Genomic DNA, 26030 nt, shown 5'->3' with positions numbered 1-26030 from the left:
TCACACCAAGAAACATCCCCTTGGCCGTGAGTTTCCCTACAAATCCAAACACCACTTCTCTTCCATTTCCATCACTCCCCAAACCATTCACACCATCAAACTATCCTTATGTCACGGGTGACATGTTACAAACAAAGAAAACGCCCAAGACATCATATATCTAAGCCCATAAAGCCTTGTCTTCATGGAAGCTTCCGGAACATCCCGGAGAAATCAAGAACATGGCGGAGCGTTCCAGATAACCTAGGGCATTCCGGAACAATCCACACAAGTGTACAAATTCAAGCCTCACCTAGAACAATCTAGATTAGGCAAGTTGTATCTAGAACTATTCTAGATATTTTTGGATGTAAGTAGGGAATTCTAGAACCCTCCATTGAGGAGGTTACTTAGGCCTATAAATAGGAGGCAAGGCCATTTGGCCAAAGCATCCAAGAGTTGTAAGCAATTGTAAAGCTCTCCTAAGTTTCAATACAAAGCTTCCTTTCTCCCATCTTCTAAGTGATCTTAGCATTCTCCAAGCTATCTTAGCTTTCTTTGTGATTCAATCCGGGGAAGCGAGGCTTCAAAGGCTTACTTAGCTTGTTCATCGAGGTTTCAAGTCTAAGTGCCGCACGGGCGGAAGGCTTAAAGAGTCATCCCGTGACAGCTGGTATCAGAGCCAAGCTCGTGAATCACTTGAAGGAAAGTAGGATATGGCAAGTGGAGAGATGGTGTCCGGAGTCTCCGATCCAAGGGAGCGTACTGCCGAGGTCCAAGATGTTGCCAAGAGCAAGCCAAAGTTAAAGGACTTGCAAGCATCGATGGAGACCATGGAGGAGCGACTCGAGAAGGTGGAACGAACCATACTCGAGTTCGATACTCGACTTGATGAGGACGTTATCGACAAGGAGGAAATCCAAACCATGGTGGACGATGGTAAGGATGAACTGCGTGGCTTGGTGGAAGGGCTACGAGATGAGCTCCTTGGCGCCCTCAATACCATGGCAGACAAGATGCGGAGGGAAGTCCAGGTTCACCTTGACAACATGGAGGCAAGGCTTGTGGCGCTTCAAGAGGAGATAAAAGACACAAAAGAACTTAAGGGAGATGTGGCGTTTTGTAAAGAAGCAGTCGTGAAGCAATTCGTGCAAGGGCCGAGGGAAATCAAGGCGTTGGACTCCAAGGTAATCGACTCCTTTAAACCCAAATCCTATAATGGGAAAAGGGAAGCAAAAGAGCTCGACACATTCGTGTGTGATAGGAGCATATTTATGCGACTTAAATGGCTTGTTCTCGTACATTTACGTTATGTTTCTTTAGTTATTTTAGTACTTTAAGCTATTTTCGTGTGTTTGTAGGTCCAAAGGGCTAAAGGAGCAAAAAGATGCATTTTGGAGACTTTTGGAGCACTTTTGGGCTAAGGACGGATAGCTTATGCTTGAAGCCAAAGTGTTGGACGAAATTGAAGACCTAATTGGAGCCAAAGTGTTGGAACCTTGTTCTCTTTAGTTTTAGGACATTTAAACCTTTCCTAATCCCAATCATGCCATGCATAACACACATCCATTCTAACACATTGTCATTGCACATGCATTTCCTTCATTAGTTAACCCACATGCACTTATCACTTATCATCACCACATATCATATCACTTAATCATTTATCACTTATCATCACCACTTAACCACTTATCATATCATAACCACATATCATATCACTTATCACTTATCACTTAACATAACATCCACCCACTTCACCTACAACATCCACCCACTTCACCTACAACATCCACTTCCACCTACTTCACCTACAACATCCACCTACTTCACCTACAACATCCACTTCACCTACAACATCCACCTACTTCACCTACAACATCCACCTACTTCACCTACAAATGACATAGCCATATGTTCCCTCCACTACTCCTATAAATACCCTTACATTCATTCATTCATGGACATCTCATTTTCATACATAACACACCACATTCACTCTCCACCTTCTTTAGCCGTGAGTCCCCCTTCCCTTATAATCCAAACACCACTCCTCTACCATTTCCATAATCCCCCAAACCTCACCTTAGACCTTGTGCTACAACAACGAGGAAGATAAGAGGGCCTAAACGTTCATACAATTCAAGTTTGAGTTGTTGGAATGTTTAGGTGTTTCTTTGATTTCAAAGTTTAAATTCAATTCTCTTTGTTTTGTACGTATGAGGAATGGAAGAGAAGAGTGCCTAAACGTTCATACAATTCAAGTTTGAGTTGTTGGAATGTTTAGGTGTTTCTTTGATTTCAACGTAATGAGGAACTAAAACCCCCTTTAGCTAGGGGGTGATTCGAAATATATGTTTATGCTTGCATTTTGATTTGATTACTTCTAATTACGTTTCATAAGTTGTGAATTCAATTTGTTTAACTGTTTTATTGATAACCTATTTATGTATGTTTATTGAGAGTGCACACTTAATTTTCATGCATGAATTTGACGCTAGAATATAAGTGAATTTCACCTAATCGTTATGAACTTATATTCACAAGTAGTGGAGGTTGCTTATAAACAATTGCGTTAAACGAATTCTTGGCATAAGTTTCATGCAATCATAGTAACGAATGCCTCGTCAACACTTATAGTTTTCAAAGAACTTAATGATTCTTGCTTGTATCTCTATTATGCAATTCATGTAGGGAACTTGTGAGGAATGCTTTGGGTTGTCGTATGCAATCATCCAATTCATTAACTTAAGGAAAACTTGACGGTTAATTTAAGCGGACCTAATTAACTTGGAGTGTTGAGAATTAATGATTTATTGAAATGCAATTGGAAATCATTTTATTATGCAAGTGTAACCTGTGTGGAGATGAACCCCTTAGCTATTCTATCATCCATTCATTCCATTTTATCATTTTCATATTTACATTCTGCTTTAATTTGCAATTTGTTCATTTAGTTTAATTTCGTTAAAATCTAAATCCCCCTTTACTTTAATGTCAAATTAGTTAAAAATCAATTTAGTTTGTGTTTTTAAGAGTTTTGAGTCTTTTGAACTTGTTTGAATCTTTTGGTTTGTTTTAGTGTTTTAAAGTTTAGTTTTGCAATATTTGAGTCTAGTATAGTATTTTATTTTGTGTTTTTTTTTAGTCAAATCCAAGTGATTAACAATCCCTCCTAATCCCCGGTCCAGAACGATCCCTACTTGCACTTATACTACAAATTGACAAAAAGAGGGTTTAATTTGTGTGCGTATAAAATCACGCATCAGTGTGGAACGTGGAGCGATACTTCAAGTACCTGAAGCTTGAAGATGACGAGTCCAAAATCGCAACAGCAACCATGTTCTTAGCTGACAATGCCCTTATGTGGTGGCGTCGCCGGAGCATGGAGATTGAACAAGGTACGTTCTCCCTCACCACTTGGGATGAATTTAAGAAAGATCTTATGTTACACTTCTATCCCCAAAATGCCAAGTACGAAGCCAAGGAGAAACTAAGGTGGCTCAAGCAAACGGGGAGCGTCAAAGACTATGTCAACACCTTCGTGAGTTTGTTATTCGAGGTGCCCAATATGTTAGAGGAAGACAAGCTCATGTACTTCATGAGTGGACTGCAAAATTGGGCAAAACTCGAACTACAAAGGAGACACGTGCAGACATTGTCTGATGCCATTGCCGCCGCCGAATCCTTGATTGAGTTTAGATCAAGCCACCAAGGTGATTCCAAGTCCACGGGGAAGAGGGGTAACCATGAGAAAAGTGGGGGAGCACATAAGCCGAAGGATAAGGCTGAGACAAGCAAAGGGGCTGAGACAAGCAAACCGAAGGAGAAGAAAGCCGATAAGCATGACAAAGGCAAGGGTAAGTCTTGGCAACCCACTTGTTACTTATGCAACGGCCCTCACATGATGCGAGATTGCCCACAAAAGAACGCCCTTAAGGCCATAGCTTTCAAGGAGGACAAGGCCGAGGAGAGTAACGATGCAAGGATGGGATGCATCCGTCTGCTGAATGCCATCCAAACAACCCTTCCACAACCTAAGGCTCAAGTTGAGGGAGGATCATTGTTCGTCGACGTCAAGACTGGTGACAAGACGACGCGTGTGTTGGTGGATACGGGAGCAACCCACAACTTCATGACGTCGGAGGAAGCTATAAGGCTTGGCCTCCGAGTCACAAAGGAGCCCGGTAGCGTGAAGACGGTAAATTCCGCTGCCACCCCCATCGTCGGAATTGCGCGCAATGTACAAGTAGTCATTGGCGCATGGAAGGGAAAAATCGACTTCACCATTGTCAAGATGGACGACTATGGCGTAGTCATTGGGTTAGAGTTCATGGACAAGGTACAAGCCTTTCCCATTCCCTTCTACAATATTTTCTGTATCTTGGACGACGGAAGACAACCTTGCCTGGTGCCATTGGAGAGGCAAGCCAAAAAGTGTACCCAGCACTTGTCGGCAATGCAATTTGCCAAGTCCTGGAAGAAAGGCGAGGCCACATTTCTTGCAACCCTAATGTTAAATGAAGGGGAGGAGAAGTACGGGAACTGCCAAGTGGAAGCAGTCCTTATGGAGTTTGCGGACGTGATGCCTAAGGAACTGCCAAAGAAGTTGCCACCAAGGAGAGAGGTCGACCATGCGATTGAGTTGGAGCTTGGTGCTAAACCTCCCTCCAAATCACCTTATAGGATGTCGCCACCCGAGTTGGAGGAATTGAGGAAGCAACTCAACGAGCTACTTGATGCTGGCTACATCCAACCCTCCAAGTCCCCATATGGTGCACCCGTCTTGTTCCAACGCAAGAAAGAAGGTAGCCTAAGGTTGTGCATCGACTATAGAGCATTGAACAAGATTACCATCAAGAACAAGTACCCACTTCCGTTGATCGCCGACTTATTCGATCAACTTGGTGAAGCAAGGTACTTCACAAAGTTAGATCTTCGATCGGGATACTACCAAGTGAGGATAGCCCCTGGAGACGAATCGAAGACGGCGATGGTGACCAGATATGGATCGTTCGAGTATAAAGTCATGCCATTTGGTCTGACCAATGCCCCTGCAACATTCTGCACATTGATGAACAAGGTATTCCATCCTTATCTTGACAAGTTTGTCGTGGTTTACATTGATGATATCGTTATCTATAGCAAGACATTGGAGGAGCACGTCAAGCACTTGCGCATAGTGTTCAAGACCCTTCGGGAGCATGAACTCTATGTCAAGAAGGAGAAATGCTCCTTTGCCACAAAAGAAGTAGAATTTCTTGGCCACAAGATAAAGGAGGGGAAACTTATGATGGAAAAGGGCAAGATCAAGGCCATTCAAGAGTGGGAACCGCCGACCAAGGTACCAACACTACGATCCTTTCTGGGGCTAGCCAACTACTATCGGAGATTCATTAAAGGGTACTCAGCTATAGCGGCACCCTTAACAGACCTTCTTAAGAAGAACAAGGCATGGGAATGGACGGACAGGTGTCAAGAGGCCTTTGAGAGGTTGAAGAAGGCCCTAATGGAGGAGCCTGTACTAAGGTTGCCCGACCTTAGTAAGCCATTCGAGTTGCACACTGATGCTTCCGACTTTGCCATAGGAGGAGTGTTGATGCAAGAGGGACATCCGATAGCCTATGAAAGTCGCAAGCTAAACAATGCCGAGAAGAGGTACACGACCCATGAAAAGGAGATGACCGCCATCGTCCATTGCCTTAGAGTTTGGAGGCATTACTTGCTTGGTACTCCCTTCATCATCAAGACGGACAACGTTGCCACTAGCTACTTCCAAACCCAACAAAAGCTCACACCTAAGCAAGCAAGGTGGCAAGAGTTCTTGGCGGAGTTTGATTACAAGCTAGAGTACAAGCAAGGAAAGGAGAACGTGGTGGCCGATGCTCTAAGTAGACGAGTAGAGTTAATGGCCACGGTACTCAAGCCGCAAAGCCATCTCTTGGGCCGTGTCCGAGAAGGTTTATCACATGACGTCCAAGCCAAGAACATTGTGGAGTTTGTCAAGGAAGGGAAGACAAGAAGGTTTTGGCTTGAAGACGGCTTGCTATACACCAAGGGCAAGCGGATCTACGTCCCAAAGTGGGGAAGCTTAAGGAAAGAAATCCTGAAGGAGTGCCATGACTCGATGTGGGCAGGACATCCTGGCACTCACCGCACGTTGGCCTTGGTGAGTGATGCTTATTATTGGCCCCAAATGCGGGATAATGTAGATTCCTACGTGAAGACTTGTCTTGTGTGCCAACAAGACAAAGTGGAACAAAGGCCACCGGGAGGACTGTTGGAACCGCTTCCCACCCCATCAAGACCATGGGAGTGTTTAACCATGGATTTCATCACATCCATACACCTCCCTACACATCCATACATCTCTGCCGCACCCTTCCCCACCATAATCAACCATCCTCCATCCCTCCAAACTAGAAAACACCATCCAAAACCACCAATTCTATCACCCTAACTTTGTGCCGCAACAAGGAGGAGGAAGAGGAGCCAATCTGTGCATCGAATCCATCTTGGAATTGCTGAGCATTTAGGTGTATTCTTTCTTATGATTTCAATGTTTAAATTCAATACTTTTTGTTGTGCAAGCATGAGGAACTAATCCCCCCTTTGGCTAGGGGGGAATTTCGAAACCATGGTTATATTTGCATGATGATTTGATTACTTTTAGTTGTGATTTCATGAATGATGAATTCAATTTGCTTATCTGTTTTAATTAAAACTTGCTTATGTATATGAATTGAGAGTGCACGCTTGATTTGCATGCATAAACATGATGCTAGGGTATGAGGGAACTTCACCTAATCGTTGGGAACTTATATTCATGAGTAGTTAAGATTGTTGGTCACAATTATGATAAGTGAATTCTTGGCATAAGTATCATGCGCTTTCATAGTTATGAATGCCTCGTCAACACCTATGATTTCCATAGAACCTAATGATCTTTGATTGTCTTTCTATCATGCGCTTTCATATAGAAAACTTTTAAGGAATAATTTGATTGCAATGCGCTAATTCCATTCAATTCAATGACCTAAGGGAAATCTGAGAGTTAATTTAAGCGTACCTAATTAACTTGGGGTGTTGAGGTTCATAAATTCATCGAATAAGCAACTGGAGATTATTTTGTATGCAAGTATGCCATGTGTGGAGAAAAACCTCCTAGCCATCTCACCATCCATTTAATTTCACCAATTTCGTCAGAATCTGCCTATTTTACATATTTGTTTTGTTTGTTTGATTTTCGTCAAAAACCAAATCCCCAATTGTCTTAGAGTGTCTAATTGGTCCAAATATGTTTTAGATTGTGTTTTTAAGAGTTTTGAGTCAAGTTAGAACCAATTTTCGTCCAAAATTGTGTTTAGGCTCAAAACTGCCCAGATTGTGTTTTTAAGGCAGTTTTGAGTGTTTTTAGCCTATTTTGAGTTTTGTGAACGTGTTTGAGTCTTTTTAAGTGAGTTTAAGTGTTTTAAAGATTAAGTTTATTTATTTGAGTCAGTTTAGAGTGTTTAGCAAGCCCTCCTAATCCCCGGTGTAAGAACGATCCCTACTTATTTATATGCTACAATTGTCAAAAGAGGGTTAATTTGTGTGTTAAGTTAATTTTCACATCAAATTTTGGCGCCGTTGCCGGGGATTAGCAACTTTGCTAATCCCTTGGTTCTTTTCTTTTTGGTTTAGTTGTTTTCGTTTTAGTTTCTAACTTAGTGTTGTTTTCTTTGTTTGTTGTTACTTTTGATATTTGATTTAGTTCTCTTTCTTTGATTTTGGGTACTAGAGAAGTAAGATATGGATTTTGCTAGCATTCAAGCTCAATTGGCAAATCTTACTTCTCAATTGTCGCCGTATGCCGAAAGGACCACAATGCAGAGTGTCCCTACATTTGGTGCTTCATATAGGCAAGGATTTCAAGCCAATCAATGTCCACAAAGAGATTGGAGGGATCATTCAAACTCTATGTGGTGGGAAGCTCAACAAGTTCAACGTGAAGCATATTGGCAGCCATATGAGGAGTTCTATTCAAGACCTATGCAGCCACCACAACTTCATATGCAATATGCTCAATTAAATTCAAGTTCGTCAATAGATTATAATCAAATTCTTAATGAATTAAATTCTTTGGTGCAGGGGTCACAAAATCAAGCCAAGGAGGCTCAACAAGAAGCATATTGGCAACCATATGAGGAGTTCTATTCAACACCTATGCAGCCACCACAACCTCCCCCACAACAATTCCAATCAAGTTCAAGTATGTCCATGGATAATGATAAAAATTTTCAATTACTAACCTCTTTGACGCAGGACGAACAAAATCAAGACAAGAAGTTGGGTAAATTGGAGGAGCAAATTGGGCAGATTATGGAGTTCATGAAACAAATTCAAGAGCAAAGTGAACTCTCCAACTCAACTATTGAAAACTCGAAGGAAGATTTTGAAATCCATAATGCTATCACTTTGGGAAGTGCTATGGAGGTTGGAGCTGACCTAAAAATGTCCAAACATAGCCTAGAAGTGGATGAGGAGTGATGCGGAAATATATTAAGCACACAAATTAAACCCTCTTCTGACAATTGTAGCAAAGTATGTAAGTAGGGATCGTTCAAAACCGGGGATTAGGAGGGATTGCTAAACTCTTGAAAACTGACCTAAGGACTCCAAAACAAAATTAAAAACACTAATTTGGACTCAAAGAATGAAAAACCAAAGTTAAAACACTAAAACAAAACAAAAACTCAAAACAGCAACTAGAAGACTCAAAACTGCCTAAAAACCACTTTCTGGGCAGTTTTGAGCACCTACACTAATTTGGACGAAATTGGTTGAAAACTTGACTCAAAACACTTAAAAACATGAACCAAAACAATTTCTAACTAAATTGAGACTTCAAAGTAAAGGGGGATTTGATTTGGACGAAATTAAAGTTGAGAAAACAGATTGCAAAGTAAAACTGATTTTGAAACATTTTTGGGGTTTTTAATGGATGATGGACTAGTTAGGGGTTCTTTCTCCACACATGACAAGTATGCAAATGACTCGATTTCCAGTTATTCCTTCATAGAATTATGAATGACAATGCCCCAAATTAACCGTGACATCACTAGTTAATTCTCAAGTTTTCCTTGTGTTATTGAATTGGATGACATCATACGACAACCCAAAGCATTCTTCAAAAGTTCCTTACATGACATCATAATAAAGATACAATCAAAGATCATTACGTTCAATGAAAACTATAAGCATTGACAAAGCACTTGTGACTATGACATCATGACACTTATGCTAGGAATTGAACTTAACGCGATTGTGACTAGCAACCTTCACTACTTGTGAATATAAGTGTGTGACAATTATGTGAAACAAACTTATATTCTAGCATCATATTCATGCAAGCCAATTAAGTGTCGACCCCTAATTAACAAACACAAATACGTTATTACTCGCACAGTTAAGCCAATTGCATTCACGATTCAAGAACTCATAACTGAAATTTATCAAATCAACTTGCACACATAGTTATGGCTTCGAAATCACCCCTAACCAATAGGGGTTTAGCCACTCATGTTCATAGCAAAATGAAAGGAAAATAAATTAAACATTGAAATCATAAAACAAATTACACCTAGAATGCACCAACGACGAAGCTTGAGCATCCAAGAGTCCTTCATTCTTTCTCCTTGCTACGGCACAAAGGTGGATGAGATGGTTGGGATGTGTTTTAGGATCAGGGATTATGGAATTGGATGGAGGATAGGCACGGCAAGGTGTAGTGTTTGGTTGGAATTGTGTTTCTAGGATTTTAGGATGTGAAGAGTGGTGTGGCTAGATGAATGGACGAAAATTGGGTGAATGAGTGATCCCCTTAGTGCCTTGCTGCAAAGCCTTATTTATAGGGCTAGGAAAGGTTTTGAACTTAGTTGAAACCAAAAGGTTTTTTTGTACCAGAAATTCTATACATGAAACACTTAAAGGATATATGTGTGTAGCTTGGACAAGGTAGGACGGCTAGTGACAAGCTAGGACGGCTAGGAGACAAGCTAGGACGGCTAGGAGACAAGCTAGGACGGCTAGTGACAAGCTAGGACGGCTAGTGACAAGCTAGGACGGCTAGGAGACAAGGTAGGACGGCTAGTGACAAGCTAGGATGGCTAGGAGACAAGGTAGGACGGCTAGTGACAAGCTAGGACGGCTAGGAGACAAGCTAGGACGGCTAGGAGACAAGGTAGGACGGCTAGTGACAAGCTAGGACGGCTAGGAGACAAGCTAGGACGGCTAGGAGACAAGCTAGGACGGCTAGTGACAAGCTAGGACGGCTTGTTCTTCCAATACAGAAATTAGGCACCATGTGTGAATAGATAAAGCCTTCTAGAAATAAGGTTTTTAGGCCCCCTTGCAGCTCCCTAACTGAATTCAAGCCTTCAAATTCGTCCATCCTCATGCCTCCATGCTTGCACTATCCAATCTTGGCCCAAAAATGCTCTAGAATGCTCCAAATTGCTTCTTTTTGCATACTTTGACACTAAAACCTGAAATTGCACGAAAATGACTTTAAACACTAAACTAACTAAGGAAAAACAACATAAATGCATGAGAACAAGCCAATTAAGTCACATAAAAATGCTCCTATCAAATTCCCCCACACTTAGCTTTTGCTAGTCCTCGAGCAAAACAAAGAAATAAAACAAGACAAAACAAACAAACATAATCTAAACCTTCCAACGTTTGCCTCAGGGATTTCCAATGCACATGACATGTTAAAGATTATCATTCCCACAGATTTGAGTCAATTTAACACTTAAGCACATGCTTAATCATAGTCACTACTTACTAGTTCACAATTAACCAATTAAAACAATGTTTTGAATGTAGTAACATGCCTTAGAGAATTCCCTCAATCCTTAATAGATTTGCACTCTATTTTCACTCAGATTTTCTAACTACACACCCTATACTAGTTATATGTGAGAGAATTGATGTAGATATAAAAACGAATGCTCACATATATGTATCACAAAGAACGCAATTTCCGGACTTAATAGGCATGTTTAGATATGATCTCATGAATGGAATGCTACTACTTAGATGCGAGAACCAGTGACACCATATGCTCATACCAAATTCAAACTCAACAAATTGAAACACATAACACTCAAGATAGAAGTTTAAGGGTTGCAACGAGGCTTGGGGTATTGGTTAACAAAGAAAGGATAGGGAAAACAAACGTTCTTCAAGCATTAGTAAGCAAAGTAATGAAATTAAGACTTAAAATTCACTTAGTTTGCAGAAATTAACTTAAAAATACAAGGGGAAGACTTTAAACAACTTCTTGGGGCCGAATTCAACTTTTTGGACCCTTTCTTCAACAAACAACACCTTGGAACTCTTTTTCTCATATTGTTCAACTCTTTTCATACTTTTTTTTTTTTTTTTTTTTTCACGAATTTTTCTTTTCTTTTCTTTCTACCCGTGCTTATGGCACATAATTCTCAAAATAAAAACTTCCCCCACACTTGGTTTCTGTCATAAAGGAATTCCATTTGAATCATGCTTACTATACTTTAAGAACGAGGGTATGGATAGTCCTAATCTAGGCTAGGTGAGGGTAATGTGGGTTAACAAAGAAAAGGCTAAACAAGGCTCAATGGGGTTAACACCTAAACATATAATGGAGTAGGGCACACGGCTTTTTGGCTAAAGTGGTGGTCACTACACAACTTCATCTTGAATATGTGTTATGCTAATCAATACCATGCTTTGAATGAAATGGGCATGACTTCTAGTGTTTGGAACTAAATGATGAAACGCCTTCTAAGTAGCAACCAAGCAAAGAATAATGAGATCATGCAACGATTTTAGAAAACAAAGAATGCACAGATTTGAACTCTCCAAATAAACGTTTAGGTTCAAGTCTCACAAGGTTGTAGCGTTAATTTGAGTTCCTTCCTTCAAGCATGTTACAAAAACTGATTTTTTTTATTTTTTTTTTATTTTTTATGATTGCATGTGAATTCATAAGTTATAACCACAACCAAGCATAAACATAGAGTAAATCAAACTTTCATCCATGTTAATCACTCTCTTTAACAGCCATGTATTTAAAAACCAAATCCTCATCATTGTGTTGGAAGGTACCCTAAGACACAAACAAACACACAAAAACAACTCTTTTTTGGGTTTTTTAAAACAAATTTTTCAAATTTTTCTTTGATTTTCGGATTTTTACTTCAAAACATACTAAAACACACCAAAACTGCTTAAAAACACTTAAAAACAACAAGGAACAAGTTTTGAAATAATGGGTGATAAAATCCCACGAATTTGAATGAAAAACACTTAGTTACCCCCCCACACTTAAATCAAACATTGTCCTCAATGTTTTAAGCATAGAATCACACAAAGAAACACACAAACAGCAAGTAAAACAACTAAATAGGCAGATTAGAAGGAATCAACAAAGAGAAGGGTTTAGGAACGCAAATCTGGAATTGGAGTGCTTTCTAGGTCTTCCTTTGTTGAATGGCATGGGTTGCCTCCCAAGTAGCGCTTTCTTTAACGTCTTGCAGCCGGACGAAGAACACGTTCAGGCACCATTGGTGCCCACGGCATGGAGTGAGATCTCCTCCACAACCTGCCCCATGGCATTCTCATAGTATGGCTTCAATCTATGTCCGTTGACCTTGAATTCCACCCCATTCCTTAAGCTTTGGACTTGAACTGCACCATGTGGAAAAACATTAGTAACAACAAAAGGTCCAATCCATTTAGAACGTAACTTTCCGGGAAATAAACGTAAACGAGAATTAAAAAGTAAAACTTTCTGCCCAATTGTGAAGGTTTTGCCCCTAATCATCTTGTGATGAAACGCCTTCGTCTTTTCCTTGTAAATGCGGGCATTCTCGTAGGCTTCATTCCTTAGTTCCTCAAGCTCATTCAATTGGAGCTTCCGATGCATTCCAGCAGCATCTAAGTCCAAATTGAACGTTTTGATGGCCCAATGTGCCTTATGCTCTAGCTCCACGGGTAAGTGACAAGGTTTTCCATAAACTAGCCGAAATGGAGACATCCCTAGGGGTGTTTTGTAGGCAGTGCGATATGCCCATAGTGCATCGTCTAAACGCATGCTCCAATCCTTCCGGTTAGGCCCCACGGTCTTCTCCAAGATTTGCTTGACCTCTCTATTTGATACTTCGGCTTGGCCACTTGTTTGTGGGTGATAAGGTGTTGAAACCTTATGCTTGACATTGTACTTCTTGAAGAGTGCCTCAATGGTCCTATTGCAGAAATGTGAACCTCCATCACTTATAAATACCCGCGGCATCCCAAATCTAGAGAAAATGTTAGTCTTGATGAAATCTGAAACCACTCTAGAATCGTTAGTACGGGTAGCTTTTGCTTCTACCCATTTAGAAACATAATCAACCGCAAGCAAAATATAAGTGAAACCAAATGAAGAAGGAAAAGGACCCATGAAATCAATACCCCAAACATCAAAGATTTCAACATTGAAGATGGGTGTTTGCGGCATTTGGTCTTTTGCACCAATAGAACCTGTTCTTTGACATCTATCACATGTTAAGCAAAACATTCTAGCATCTTTGAACAATGTAGGCCAATAAAAACCAGATTCTAACACTTTACGAGCTGTCCTTTGGGTACCAAAATGGCCTCCACATGCATAAGAATGACAAAATGCTAGAATTGAGTTAAAATCAGAAGTTGGCACACATCTTCTAATAATCTGATCTGGGCAATATTTCCATAGATATGGATCATCCCACACATAAAATCTTGCATCATGTATCAATTTATCACGTTGGACCTTGCTTAGGGTGTTAGGAACTTGCTTAGTCACCAAGAAATTGACCAAATCGGCATACCAAGGGGTACTTACCTCAATGGACAGAAGTTGTTCATCCGGAAACATCTCAGAAATGGGGAGGGACTCTTCTTCACGCACCAATCTACTCAAGTGGTCAGCCACCACGTTTTCACAACCTTTCTTGTCCCTAATTTCAATATCGAACTCTTGAAGTAGGAGCATCCAACGAATGAGCCTTGGTTTGGCCTCCTTTTTGGTGAAAAGATACTTCAAGGCTGCATGGTCAGTGAAAACAATTACTTTAGTGCCAATAAGATATGATCTAAACTTATCTAAAGCAAATACAACCGCCAAAAGTTCTTTTTCGGTTGTAGAATAATTCAATTGAGCATCATTTAAAGTGCGGGAAGCATAATAAATAACATGTGACTGTTTATTTTTCCTTTGACCCAAAATAGCCCCAAGTGCATAATCCGAGGCATCACACATCAATTCAAATGGAATGGACCAATCCGGGGGAGTTATGATGGGTGCCGTGGTTAGGAGCTCTTTGAGATGCTTGAATGACTTCTCGCATGCCTCGTTTAACTCAAAAGACACATCTTTTTGGAGGAGGCGGCATAGGGGTTGTGCAATCTTGGAAAAGTCCTTGATAAATCGTCTATAGAATCCTGCATGACCAAGAAAAGAACGAACCTCTCTAACCGAAGTAGGAGAGGGTAAGTAGCGTACAAGATCTACTTTAGACTTATCAACTTCAATTCCTTTTTCAGAGATTATATGACCCAAAACAATACCTTGTTTAACCATAAAATGGCATTTTTCCCAATTTAAAACAAGGTTTGTTTCAACACAACGTTTCAAGATTAACGTGAGATTATCCAAGCATTTATCAAAAGAATCACCAAAAACACTAAAGTCATCCATGAATATTTCAATAATCCTTTCAACATAATCAGAAAATATGCTTACCATACACCTTTGAAACGTGGCAGGGGCATTGCACAAACCAAATGGCATGCGTCGATATGCAAATGTTCCAAAGGGACAAGTAAAAGTGGTATTTTCTTGATCATCCGGGGCAATGACAATTTGATTATAACCTGAATATCCATCAAGAAAGCAATAAAAAGAATGACCCGCTAACCTTTCCAACATTTGATCTAGGAACGGCAATGGGAAGTGGTCCTTCCTTGTGGTGGCATTTATCTTCCTATAATCGATGCATACACGCCAACCGGTTTGGATTCTCATGGGTACAAGCTCATTCTCGGCATTCTCCACAACCGTCACTCCGGATTTCTTAGGCACACATTGGATAGGTGAAACCCAACGACTATCGGAGATAGGATAAATGACTCCACAATCAAGAAGTTTGATTATCTCTTTTTTCACAACTTCCATCATTGGAGGGTTAAGACGGCGTTGAGCCTCTCTAGTTGGTTTGGTCCCCTCCTCAAGAAATATGTGATGCATACAAGTTGTGGGGCTTATACCTTTGATATCGGCCAATGTCCATCCTAGGGCAGATTTGTACTCCTTCAACACATGCATGAGTTTTTCCTCCTCTTGTGCCGTGAGGGATGATGATATGATGGCAGGCAGTGTCTCATTTTTTCCCAAGAAAATGTACTTCAAATGGCTTGGCAAAGGTTTGAGTTCAAGGATAGGTGCCTGAATTATGGATGGAAGCAACTTGTTAGTCGAAATGGGAATGGACTCTTTGTTAGGAAACTTACCATCATGTATTGGTGATGACTCAAGGGCAGCAACTACTTCAAGAAAATCCTCACTAGGAGGCACGGCATAGGATAGTGTATTTGTGCCGTGGGGTTGCATGGATGTTGCTCCCTTGGTTTTGACTTCTACACCACTTGTAATGACTTTTTCAAGCATATCATCATTCAAATCTTCAAGGTATCCCTGCGCCAAAGAGTCAACAGTATCAATAGAGAAACATGAATGATCTTCACTAGGATACTTAATAGAATCGAAAAGATTGAAATTAACAACTTCCCCATCAAATTCCATGGACAAAGTTCCATTAAACACGTCAATCTTAGTCCGGGCCGTTTTCATGAATGGCCTTCCAAGTAGAATGGGCAGCGAGGTTGCATGATCCGATTCATCCATCTCAAGGACATAGAAATCCGCCGGAAAGATCAAATGATTAACCTGCACCAAAACATCTTCCAAAACTCCCTTTGGATAGGCATTAGATCTATCGGCCAATTGTATGATAACACCATCCTTTTTCAATGCTCCTAGGTTCATAGATGCATATATGGAATATGACATAACATTTATAGAAGCACCTAAGTCAAGCATGGCAGATTCAAATCTAGTGTTACCTATGACACAAGGAATGGTGAAACTACTCGGATCTTTGCATTTGGGAGGTAGTTTGCGTTGCAAGATGGCGGACACATTCTCACCTACTTTTACCACTTCCTTGGTCGACATCCTCTTCCTAGTGGTGCACAACTCCTTCAAAAACTTGGCGTATCTAGGGACTTGCTTGATTGCATCCAACAAGGGTATGTTCACTTGAACTTTCCTAAATGTCTCAAGGATGTCCTTTTCAGCTTCTTCCTTCCTTGTTTGCATAAACCTACTAGGAAAAGGAGCATTCGAAGGAAAAGCATTAGTAGAAACTGAATTTGACACATTCTTACCCTTTTTGGCCGAATTAGACAGTTTTGGGGCACTAGGAACTTGCGGCAAAGACTTTCCCACCTTTGCCGTGGGTTTGCTTGATTCTTCCTCTTCAATTTGCAAGTTTTCATCACCTTTGGGACCTGATTGTGATGGTGTAGGATCTGCCCCAATCTCTTCTCCACTTCTCAAGGTTATGGCCTTTGCACTTTCGAAGCTTCCCTTTGGATTTGGAACGGTGGAACTAGGGAGCTTTCCTTGTTCACGAAACTGCCCCATAAACTCAGCAATTTGCCCCATTTGTTTCTCCAATTGATCCACCCTTTTGTCTTGGTTTTGCATAGCCTTAGCTTGATCGTCCTGCCCATTAGACAACTTAGTTAGTATCTTAAGAAGTGCATCATTGTCAAGGGACGTACCTGAGGCACTTGGGCCGGATTGGGCTTGATTTTGGGGTGGGCCGTAGGTTTTGGGAAAGAACCCAGGGGGTTGTTGCCTAAAGCCTCCTTGGTTTTGAGATTGTTGGGGCTCCCTCCATTTGAAATTTGGGTGGTCTCTCCAACCGGGATTATATGTGTTGGAATAAGGATCGTTCCTTGGTTGGTTTTGGCCTTGAAACCCAATTGCATTGGCGCTTTCCCATCCACCATTTTCAATCAACTGTGGACATTTTTCAGAGGCATGTCCATGCATAGAACATACGCCACATACAATTGGTCCTTGCATCTTCATGCCCTCGGCCAACTGAGACACAATAGAAGTAAGATTAGCCAATTGTGAATTAATGTCGGAAGTAGAACTTACCTCATGAACATGTTGCCGTGGGGGTCCTCTTTGGCCTACTCCTTCGTATTGTTGATCGTTCAACGCTCGATTAGAAATCAAGGTCTTGGCAGCCATAGGTGTTTTGTCCACTAATGCTCCACCTGCCGAGGCATCGAGCATTTGACGTTCTAATGGTAGGAGGCCCTCGTAGAAGTATTGCAAAAGTAGCTCCTCCTTCATCTGATGCTGTGGATAAGAAGCAACAAGTGATTTAAAACGTTCATAGTATGCAGGAAAAGACTCACCTTCATCTTGTTGAATTCCACTTATTTTTTTACGAAGAAGAATGATGCGAGAAGTTGGGAAAAACTTCTCCAAAAACGCTCTTTTCATACTCTCCCATGAAGTGACAGTGCCAGGAGCCAACTCATATAACCAATCCTTAGCTTTATCCATTAAAGAGAACGGAAAAGCTTTCATCTTCAAAATACTTCCGTCAACATTGACGGGAGTCATACTTGAACAAACTACTTCAAACTCTTTAAGATGCTTGTTTGGATCTTCCATGGAAAGCCCATGGTATTTAGGAATGTGGTGCAACAAGCTTGACTTCAACTCGAATTCATCGGTCTTGCCTTGGGCAGCCGCGGGGTATTGAATGCATAATGGTGCGGCATTGGCCAACCCTGAGGCCGAAAGCTCTTTAATGGTCCGATTGTCCGCTGCCATAACTTCTTCTTCCACTTCTTCAAACTCAGATTCGGCCTCTGAACTTGAACTAGGTTCACTATGTTTGGGATGCCTCCTCTTTCTTCTCAAATCACGTTCAAAATCGTCGTTAAAGTCTAAGATATGTGCATGCACAGTTTGAGAACTCCGCGTCATGCACTAGTACCTAAAAAAAAACAAGAAACAAAAATAGGTCAGAAACTAAAACAAAATCAGAAACAAAGTGAAATAAATGAAACAAAAACAATCCAAGGGATTTAGCAAAGTTGCTAATCCCCGGCAACGGCGCCAAAAATTTGATGCGGAAATATATTAAGCACACAAATTAAACCCTCTTCTGACAATTGTAGCAAAGTATGTAAGTAGGGATCGTTCAAAACCGGGGATTAGGAGGGATTGCTAAACTCTTGAAAACTGACCTAAGGACTCCAAAACAAAATTAAAAACACTAATTTGGACTCAAAGAATGAAAAACCAAAGTTAAAACACTAAAACAAAACAAAAACTCAAAACAGCAACTAGAAGACTCAAAACTGCCTAAAAACCACTTTCTGGGCAGTTTTGAGCACCTACACTAATTTGGACGAAATTGGTTGAAAACTTGACTCAAAACACTTAAAAACATGAACCAAAACAATTTCTAACTAAATTGAGACTTCAAAGTAAAGGGGGATTTGATTTGGACGAAATTAAAGTTGAGAAAACAGATTGCAAAGTAAAACTGATTTTGAAACATTTTTGGGGTTTTTAATGGATGATGGACTAGTTAGGGGTTCTTTCTCCACACATGACAAGTATGCAAATGACTCGATTTCCAGTTATTCCTTCATAGAATTATGAATGACAATGCCCCAAATTAACCGTGACATCACTAGTTAATTCTCAAGTTTTCCTTGTGTTATTGAATTGGATGACATCATACGACAACCCAAAGCATTCTTCAAAAGTTCCTTACATGACATCATAATAAAGATACAATCAAAGATCATTACGTTCAATGAAAACTATAAGCATTGACAAAGCACTTGTGACTATGACATCATGACACTTATGCTAGGAATTGAACTTAACGCGATTGTGACTAGCAACCTTCACTACTTGTGAATATAAGTGTGTGACAATTATGTGAAACAAACTTATATTCTAGCATCATATTCATGCAAGCCAATTAAGTGTCGACCCCTAATTAACAAACACAAATACGTTATTACTCGCACAGTTAAGCCAATTGCATTCACGATTCAAGAACTCATAACTGAAATTTATCAAATCAACTTGCACACATAGTTATGGCTTCGAAATCACCCCTAACCAATAGGGGTTTAGCCACTCATGTTCATAGCAAAATGAAAGGAAAATAAATTAAACATTGAAATCATAAAACAAATTACACCTAGAATGCACCAACGACGAAGCTTGAGCATCCAAGAGTCCTTCATTCTTTCTCCTTGCTACGGCACAAAGGTGGATGAGATGGTTGGGATGTGTTTTAGGATCAGGGATTATGGAATTGGATGGAGGATAGGCACGGCAAGGTGTAGTGTTTGGTTGGAATTGTGTTTCTAGGATTTTAGGATGTGAAGAGTGGTGTGGCTAGATGAATGGACGAAAATTGGGTGAATGAGTGATCCCCTTAGTGCCTTGCTGCAAAGCCTTATTTATAGGGCTAGGAAAGGTTTTGAACTTAGTTGAAACCAAAAGGTTTTTTTGTACCAGAAATTCTATACATGAAACACTTAAAGGATATATGTGTGTAGCTTGGACAAGGTAGGACGGCTAGTGACAAGCTAGGACGGCTAGGAGACAAGCTAGGACGGCTAGGAGACAAGCTAGGACGGCTAGTGACAAGCTAGGACGGCTAGTGACAAGCTAGGACGGCTAGGAGACAAGGTAGGACGGCTAGTGACAAGCTAGGATGGCTAGGAGACAAGGTAGGACGGCTAGTGACAAGCTAGGACGGCTAGGAGACAAGCTAGGACGGCTAGGAGACAAGGTAGGACGGCTAGTGACAAGCTAGGACGGCTAGGAGACAAGCTAGGACGGCTAGGAGACAAGCTAGGACGGCTAGTGACAAGCTAGGACGGCTTGTTCTTCCAATACAGAAATTAGGCACCATGTGTGAATAGATAAAGCCTTCTAGAAATAAGGTTTTTAGGCCCCCTTGCAGCTCCCTAACTGAATTCAAGCCTTCAAATTCGTCCATCCTCATGCCTCCATGCTTGCACTATCCAATCTTGGCCCAAAAATGCTCTAGAATGCTCCAAATTGCTTCTTTTTGCATACTTTGACACTAAAACCTGAAATTGCACGAAAATGACTTTAAACACTAAACTAACTAAGGAAAAACAACATAAATGCATGAGAACAAGCCAATTAAGTCACATAAAAATGCTCCTATCAAGGAGCTGCTAATTGAGGAGGAGGAAGAAGACATGCACACGGCAAGGGTAGAACAACCCTTGCCGCAGCCCCCTAAGCCCTCTAAACAACCCACCACAAGTAAGGACGTCCCAGTTTCATGTTATTCTGATGTTATTCCACCCAATGTCCCTTTTCCTAGCAGGTTTTTGATTCCCAACCAAGAAGAGAGTAAAAAGGACATCGTGGAAGCCTTCCCAAAGGTGCAGAATGCTATTCCAATTCTTGGTGCAACACAACAAGTTTTAGATGGTGTTGAATTCTTCAAAGGACTTTGTACACCAAGAAGAATGATTCAAGAGAAGGTAGTGGCTGGAGAAGATGTAGAAGGCATCAAAGAGGACATATTTGAAACCACAAAACCCAAAGAAGTTGAATTTGATGACATTGGACAAGTCATAACCATCACATGCAATCTGGCCAAGTCGAATATCCCTGAAACTTTCAAAGGAGTGGTGTTTGTCATTGAGTTCTTGTCGGACAAAACAAGTAAGTCATCTTCTCCAAATTCCATTACATTTTATACTAACTGGCTGATTTTGATGAATCAGGCACCTACACTAGAATTCAAACCAATGCCGGTTCACTTCAAGTATCACCTTCCATTCAAGGATCCATTCTATGCCGTGAGCCCTAGTGGAGATTAAAAGAAGGTATTCGTCCGGCTGGAAGACGTTAAAGCAAGCGCTTCTTGGGAGGCAACCCATGTATTCGACAAGGAGAAGATGGAACTTCCATTCCAAACCCAGATTTGCGTTTCTAAACCCTTCTCCTTGCTAATTATTTTATCATGCGTAGTTGATTGTTATTTGTTTGCTTTTATGTGAGTCTTTGTGTGAAACATTGAGGACAATGTTTGATTTAAGTGTGGGGGGGGTAAACAAATGTTTTTATGCAAAAATTCGTGGGATTCTATCACCTATCACTTCTAATGTTGTTTCTCACTGTTTTTAAGTGTTTTTAGTGCGTTTTAAGCTATTTTAGTGTGTTTTGAAGTAAAAATCCGAAAATTTGAAAAAAATCGAAAAAAGTGTTTTGAAAAAGCCAAAAAGAGTTGTTTTTGTGTGTTTGTTTGTGTCTTAGGGTACCTTCCAACACAATGATGAGGATTTGGTTTTTAATGCATGACTGTTAAAGAGAGTTACAAACAATGATGGAAGTTTGATTTGCTCTTTGGTTTATGCTTCGTTGTAGTTATAGTTTACGAATTCACATGTAATCATAAAGGATAAAATCAGTTTTGTAACATGCTTGAAGGAAGGAACTCAAACAAACGCTACATCCCTGAGAGACTTGAGCCTAAACGTTTATTTGGAGAGTTATTAATCTGTGCATTCTTGTTTTCTAAAGTGGTTGCATGATCTCATTATTCTTTGCTTGGTTGCTACTTAGAATGCGTTTCATCACTATAGTTCCAAATACTAGAACTCATACCCGTTTTATTCAAAGCATGAAATTGATTAGCATAACAAATAACAAGATGAAGTTGTGTAGTAGTCACCACCATAGCCAAATAGCCGAATCCACCCTTGTCACTTGTATTGTAGGTTTAAGCCCCTTTGAGCCTTATTTAGCCTATTTTCTTGTTAACCACATCATCCTTACCTAGCCTAGAATAGGACTTCCCATACCTTTGTTCTTAAAGTATAGTGGAGCATAATGTAGAAGGAATTCCTTTTGAGTGACATTTGTGCAGAAAACGAGTGTGGGGGAAGGTATTTTGTGAGTGTGTGTGTGCCAAAGTCTTAAAAGGGGCACGAGAAAAGAAAGAAAAAAAAAAAACGAGAAGAAAAAAAAAGAAGAAAAGAAAGAAAAAGAGTGAAAATAAGTGAGAATGAACTCACAAGTGTTGATTGTTGAAGAAAGGGTCCAAAAAGTTTGAATATGGCCCTAAGTTTTGTGTGATTCCCCCTTGGGTGATCAAAGTTGACTTCCGCGTTATAAAGGGAATTCTAAGTGCCTAATCCAATACTTTGCTCATTATTGCTTTAAGAATGTTTGTTTATCCTTTACCTTTCGTTGTTAGCCAATACCCTATCCCCGTTACAACCCTTTGACTTCTATCTTGATTGTTATGTGTTTCAATATGTGGAGTTTAAAGTGGGTTTGGAGCATATGGTATCCCTGGTTCTCGTATCTAGGTAGTAGCATTCCATTCATGAGATCATATACATACATGTTAATAATTCCAGAAAATGCTTTTCTTGTTCTAACATATGTGAGTGTTCGTCTACATGTTTACATCAATCTTCTCACATATACCTAGTGTAGGGAGTGTAGTTAGAAAATCTGTGTGAAAATTGAGAGTACATCTAGTAAGGAATTGAGGGAATTCTCTAAGGCATGTTACTACATTCAAAATGTTGTTTTAATTGATTAAATGCGAGCTAGTGAATGGTGACTATGATTAAGTATGCTCGAGGGTAAGGATTGCTTAAATCTATGTGAGTAGTGACCTTTAACATGTTATGTTTCATTGGAAATCCCTGTGGCAACGTTGGAAGGTTTAGAGTTATGTTTTGTTTCTTTTGTTTATTTGTTTTGCTCGAGGACTAGCAAAAGATAAGTGTGGGGGAATTTGATAGGAGCATATTTAGGCGACTTAACTAGCTTATTCTTGTGCATTTGTGCTATTATTTCTTAGTTAATGTCGTATTACAACTCAATTTCGTGTGTTTGTAGGTCCTATGGGTTAAAGTATCAAGAAAGTGCATTTTGGTGCATTTTGGAGCTATTTTGGACACTAGGTGGTGAGGTTGCATGTGGGCTAACATGGATGGACGAATTTGGACTTCAAGAAGGTGGAAATGTGATAAGAAGAGGAAGGAACTAAGCTAAGGACAAAGTGGATAAGGAAAGTGCAAGAAAAGAGGAAACATTATCCAAAACCTTATCCAACCTTATCCAACATTATCCAAAACCTTATCTAACATTATCCAATTATCCAAAACATTATCCAAACCTTATCTCATCTTATCCTATCCAAACCTTATCATGTCTTACTCCTAATTACATGGGGACCTAAATGGATCATTCTAGAACCTATTTCTAGAAGCATCCTAGTCTAGAAGGCCCAAATCTGCCACAAAACCTATTCTTTCTAGAAACCCTAGAAAAGTGGCGCCCAAACCTTTCTAGAAGGCTTTACCTTGCCTTGCAAGGCAAGCTACCCTCCCCCCTAAATCAGCCGCACCTTCCTAGGCCCAATCCCTTTGGGATTCTGAATTCCAAGGCCTAATCCTTGTGGATTTGGGTATACAAATCAGTTTATAGAACTATGTGGGCCAAAACCTTCTCCTAAGTGGATTTGAATCACTATGGCCGAATTCTAGGGCCCTAATCCACCAAATCTGCTAAGTAAACCCTAATCTAATAAACCCTAGGACTATATAAACATATTTTCAGCCACAAATTCGTACCACCCCCTTATGCTATTCAGAAACCCTTGTGCCGCACCTCCATTCTCCATTCTACACATCCATACACCTCCCTACACATCCATACATCTCTGCCGCACCCTTCCCCACCATAATCAACCATCCTCCATCCCTCCAAACTAGAAAACACCATCCAAAACCACCAATTCTATCACCCTAACTTTGTGCCGCAGCAAGGAGGAGGAAGAGGAGCCAATCTGTGCATCGAATCCATCTTGGAATTGCTGAGCATTTAGGTGTATTCTTTCTTATGATTTCAATGTTTAAATTCAATACTTTTTGTTGTGCAAGCATGAGGAACTAATCCCCCCTTTGGCTAGGGGGGAATTTCGAAACCATGGTTATATTTGCATGATGATTTGATTACTTTTAGTTGTGATTTCATGAATGATGAATTCAATTTGCTTATCTGTTTTAATTAAAACTTGCTTATGTATATGAATTGAGAGTGCACGCTTGATTTGCATGCATAAACATGATGCTAGGGTATGAGGGAACTTCACCTAATCGTTGGGAACTTATATTCATGAGTAGTTAAGATTGTTGGTCACAATTATGATAAGTGAATTCTTGGCATAAGTATCATGCGCTTTCATAGTTATGAATGCCTCGTCAACACCTATGATTTCCATAGAACCTAATGATCTTTGATTGTCTTTCTATCATGCGCTTTCATATAGAAAACTTTTAAGGAATAATTTGATTGCAATGCGCTAATTCCATTCAATTCAATGACCTAAGGGAAATCTGAGAGTTAATTTAAGCGTACCTAATTAACTTGGGGTGTTGAGGTTCATAAATTCATCGAATAAGCAACTGGAGATTATTTTGTATGCAAGTATGCCATGTGTGGAGAAAAACCTCCTAGCCATCTCACCATCCATTTAATTTCACCAATTTCGTCAGAATCTGCCTATTTTACATATTTGTTTTGTTTGTTTGATTTTCGTCAAAAACCAAATCCCCAATTGTCTTAGAGTGTCTAATTGGTCCAAATATGTTTTAGATTGTGTTTTTAAGAGTTTTGAGTCAAGTTAGAACCAATTTTCGTCCAAAATTGTGTTTAGGCTCAAAACTGCCCAGATTGTGTTTTTAAGGCAGTTTTGAGTGTTTTTAGCCTATTTTGAGTTTTGTGAACGTGTTTGAGTCTTTTTAAGTGAGTTTAAGTGTTTTAAAGATTAAGTTTATTTATTTGAGTCAGTTTAGAGTGTTTAGCAAGCCCTCCTAATCCCCGGTGTAAGAACGATCCCTACTTATTTATATGCTACAATTGTCAAAAGAGGGTTAATTTGTGTGTTAAGTTAATTTTCACATCAGAGGACGTCGACGGCTTAAGTGGGGGAGGATGTCACGGGCGACATGTTACAAACAAAGAAAACGCCCAAGACATCATATATCTAAGCCCATAAAGCCTTGTCTTCATGGAAGCTTCCGGAACATCCCGGAGAAATCAAGAACATGGCGGAGCGTTCCAGATAACCTAGGGCATTCCGGAACAATCCACACAAGTGTACAAATTCAAGCCTCACCTAGAACAATCTAGATTAGGCAAGTTGTATCTAGAACTATTCTAGATATTTTTGGATGTAAGTAGGGAATTCTAGAACCCTCCATTGAGGAGGTTACTTAGGCCTATAAATAGGAGGCAAGGCCATTTGGCCAAAGCATCCAAGAGTTGTAAGCAATTGTAAAGCTCTCCTAAGTTTCAATACAAAGCTTCCTTTCTCCCATCTTCTAAGTGATCTTAGCATTCTCCAAGCTATCTTAGCTTTCTTTGTGATTCAATCCGGGGAAGCGAGGCTTCAAAGGCTTACTTAGCTTGTTCATCGAGGTTTCAAGTCTAAGTGCCGCACGGGCAGAAGGCTTAAAGAGTCATCCCGTGACACTTAGACCTTGTGCTACAATAAAGAGGAAGAGAAGAGGGCCTAAACGTTCATACAATTCAAGTTTGAGTTGTTGGAATGTTTAGGTGTTTCTTTGATTTCAATGTTATGAAGAACTAAACCCCCCTTAGCTAGGGGGTGATTCGAAATATATGTTTATACTTGCATTTTGATTTGATTACTTCTAATTACGTTTCATAAGTTGTTGTTAAGTCACATTTTGCATACATTTATATCTTCCTTATTTGGTCTAAGTACATTTATATCTTCCTTATTACTTCTAATTACTTCTAATTACGTTTCATAAGTTGTTGTTAAGTCACATTTTTCATAAGTTGTTCAAAA

At 40.1% G+C, this 26030-nt stretch overlaps 1 protein-coding gene across 1 annotated transcript; it reads left to right on the top strand.

Moving 5' to 3' along the window:
• The first annotated feature begins 695 nt into the window (after nt 1-695).
• On the top strand, nt 696-6203 carry LOC148690139 (uncharacterized). Its single transcript, XM_088687198.1, has 3 exons — nt 696-1166; nt 3284-6148; nt 6192-6203. The coding sequence occupies exons 1-3, from the start codon at nt 696-698 to the stop codon at nt 6201-6203; spliced, it is 3348 nt and encodes a 1115-aa protein (XP_088543324.1).
• Nucleotides 6204-26030: the final 19827 nt, after the last annotated feature.

Source organism: Pyrus communis, chromosome 16 (genome assembly GCF_041283825.1).
Source record: "Pyrus communis isolate YQ-2024b chromosome 16, ASM4128382v1, whole genome shotgun sequence".
Lineage (NCBI taxonomy): Eukaryota > Viridiplantae > Streptophyta > Magnoliopsida > Rosales > Rosaceae > Pyrus > Pyrus communis.
The sequence above is the reverse complement of the archived record's forward strand: the minus strand, read 5'-3'. Positions and strand labels throughout refer to the sequence as shown.

Coding starts and splice junctions, on each gene's coding strand:
- LOC148690139 (XM_088687198.1), top strand. CDS start 696: ATGGCAAGTGGAGAGATGGTGTCCGGAGTCTCCGATCCAAGGGAGCGT. Junction 1,167..3,283: donor TCAAGGCGTTGGACTCCAAG/GTAATCGACTCC, acceptor AAGTACCTGAAG/CTTGAAGATGACGAGTCCAA.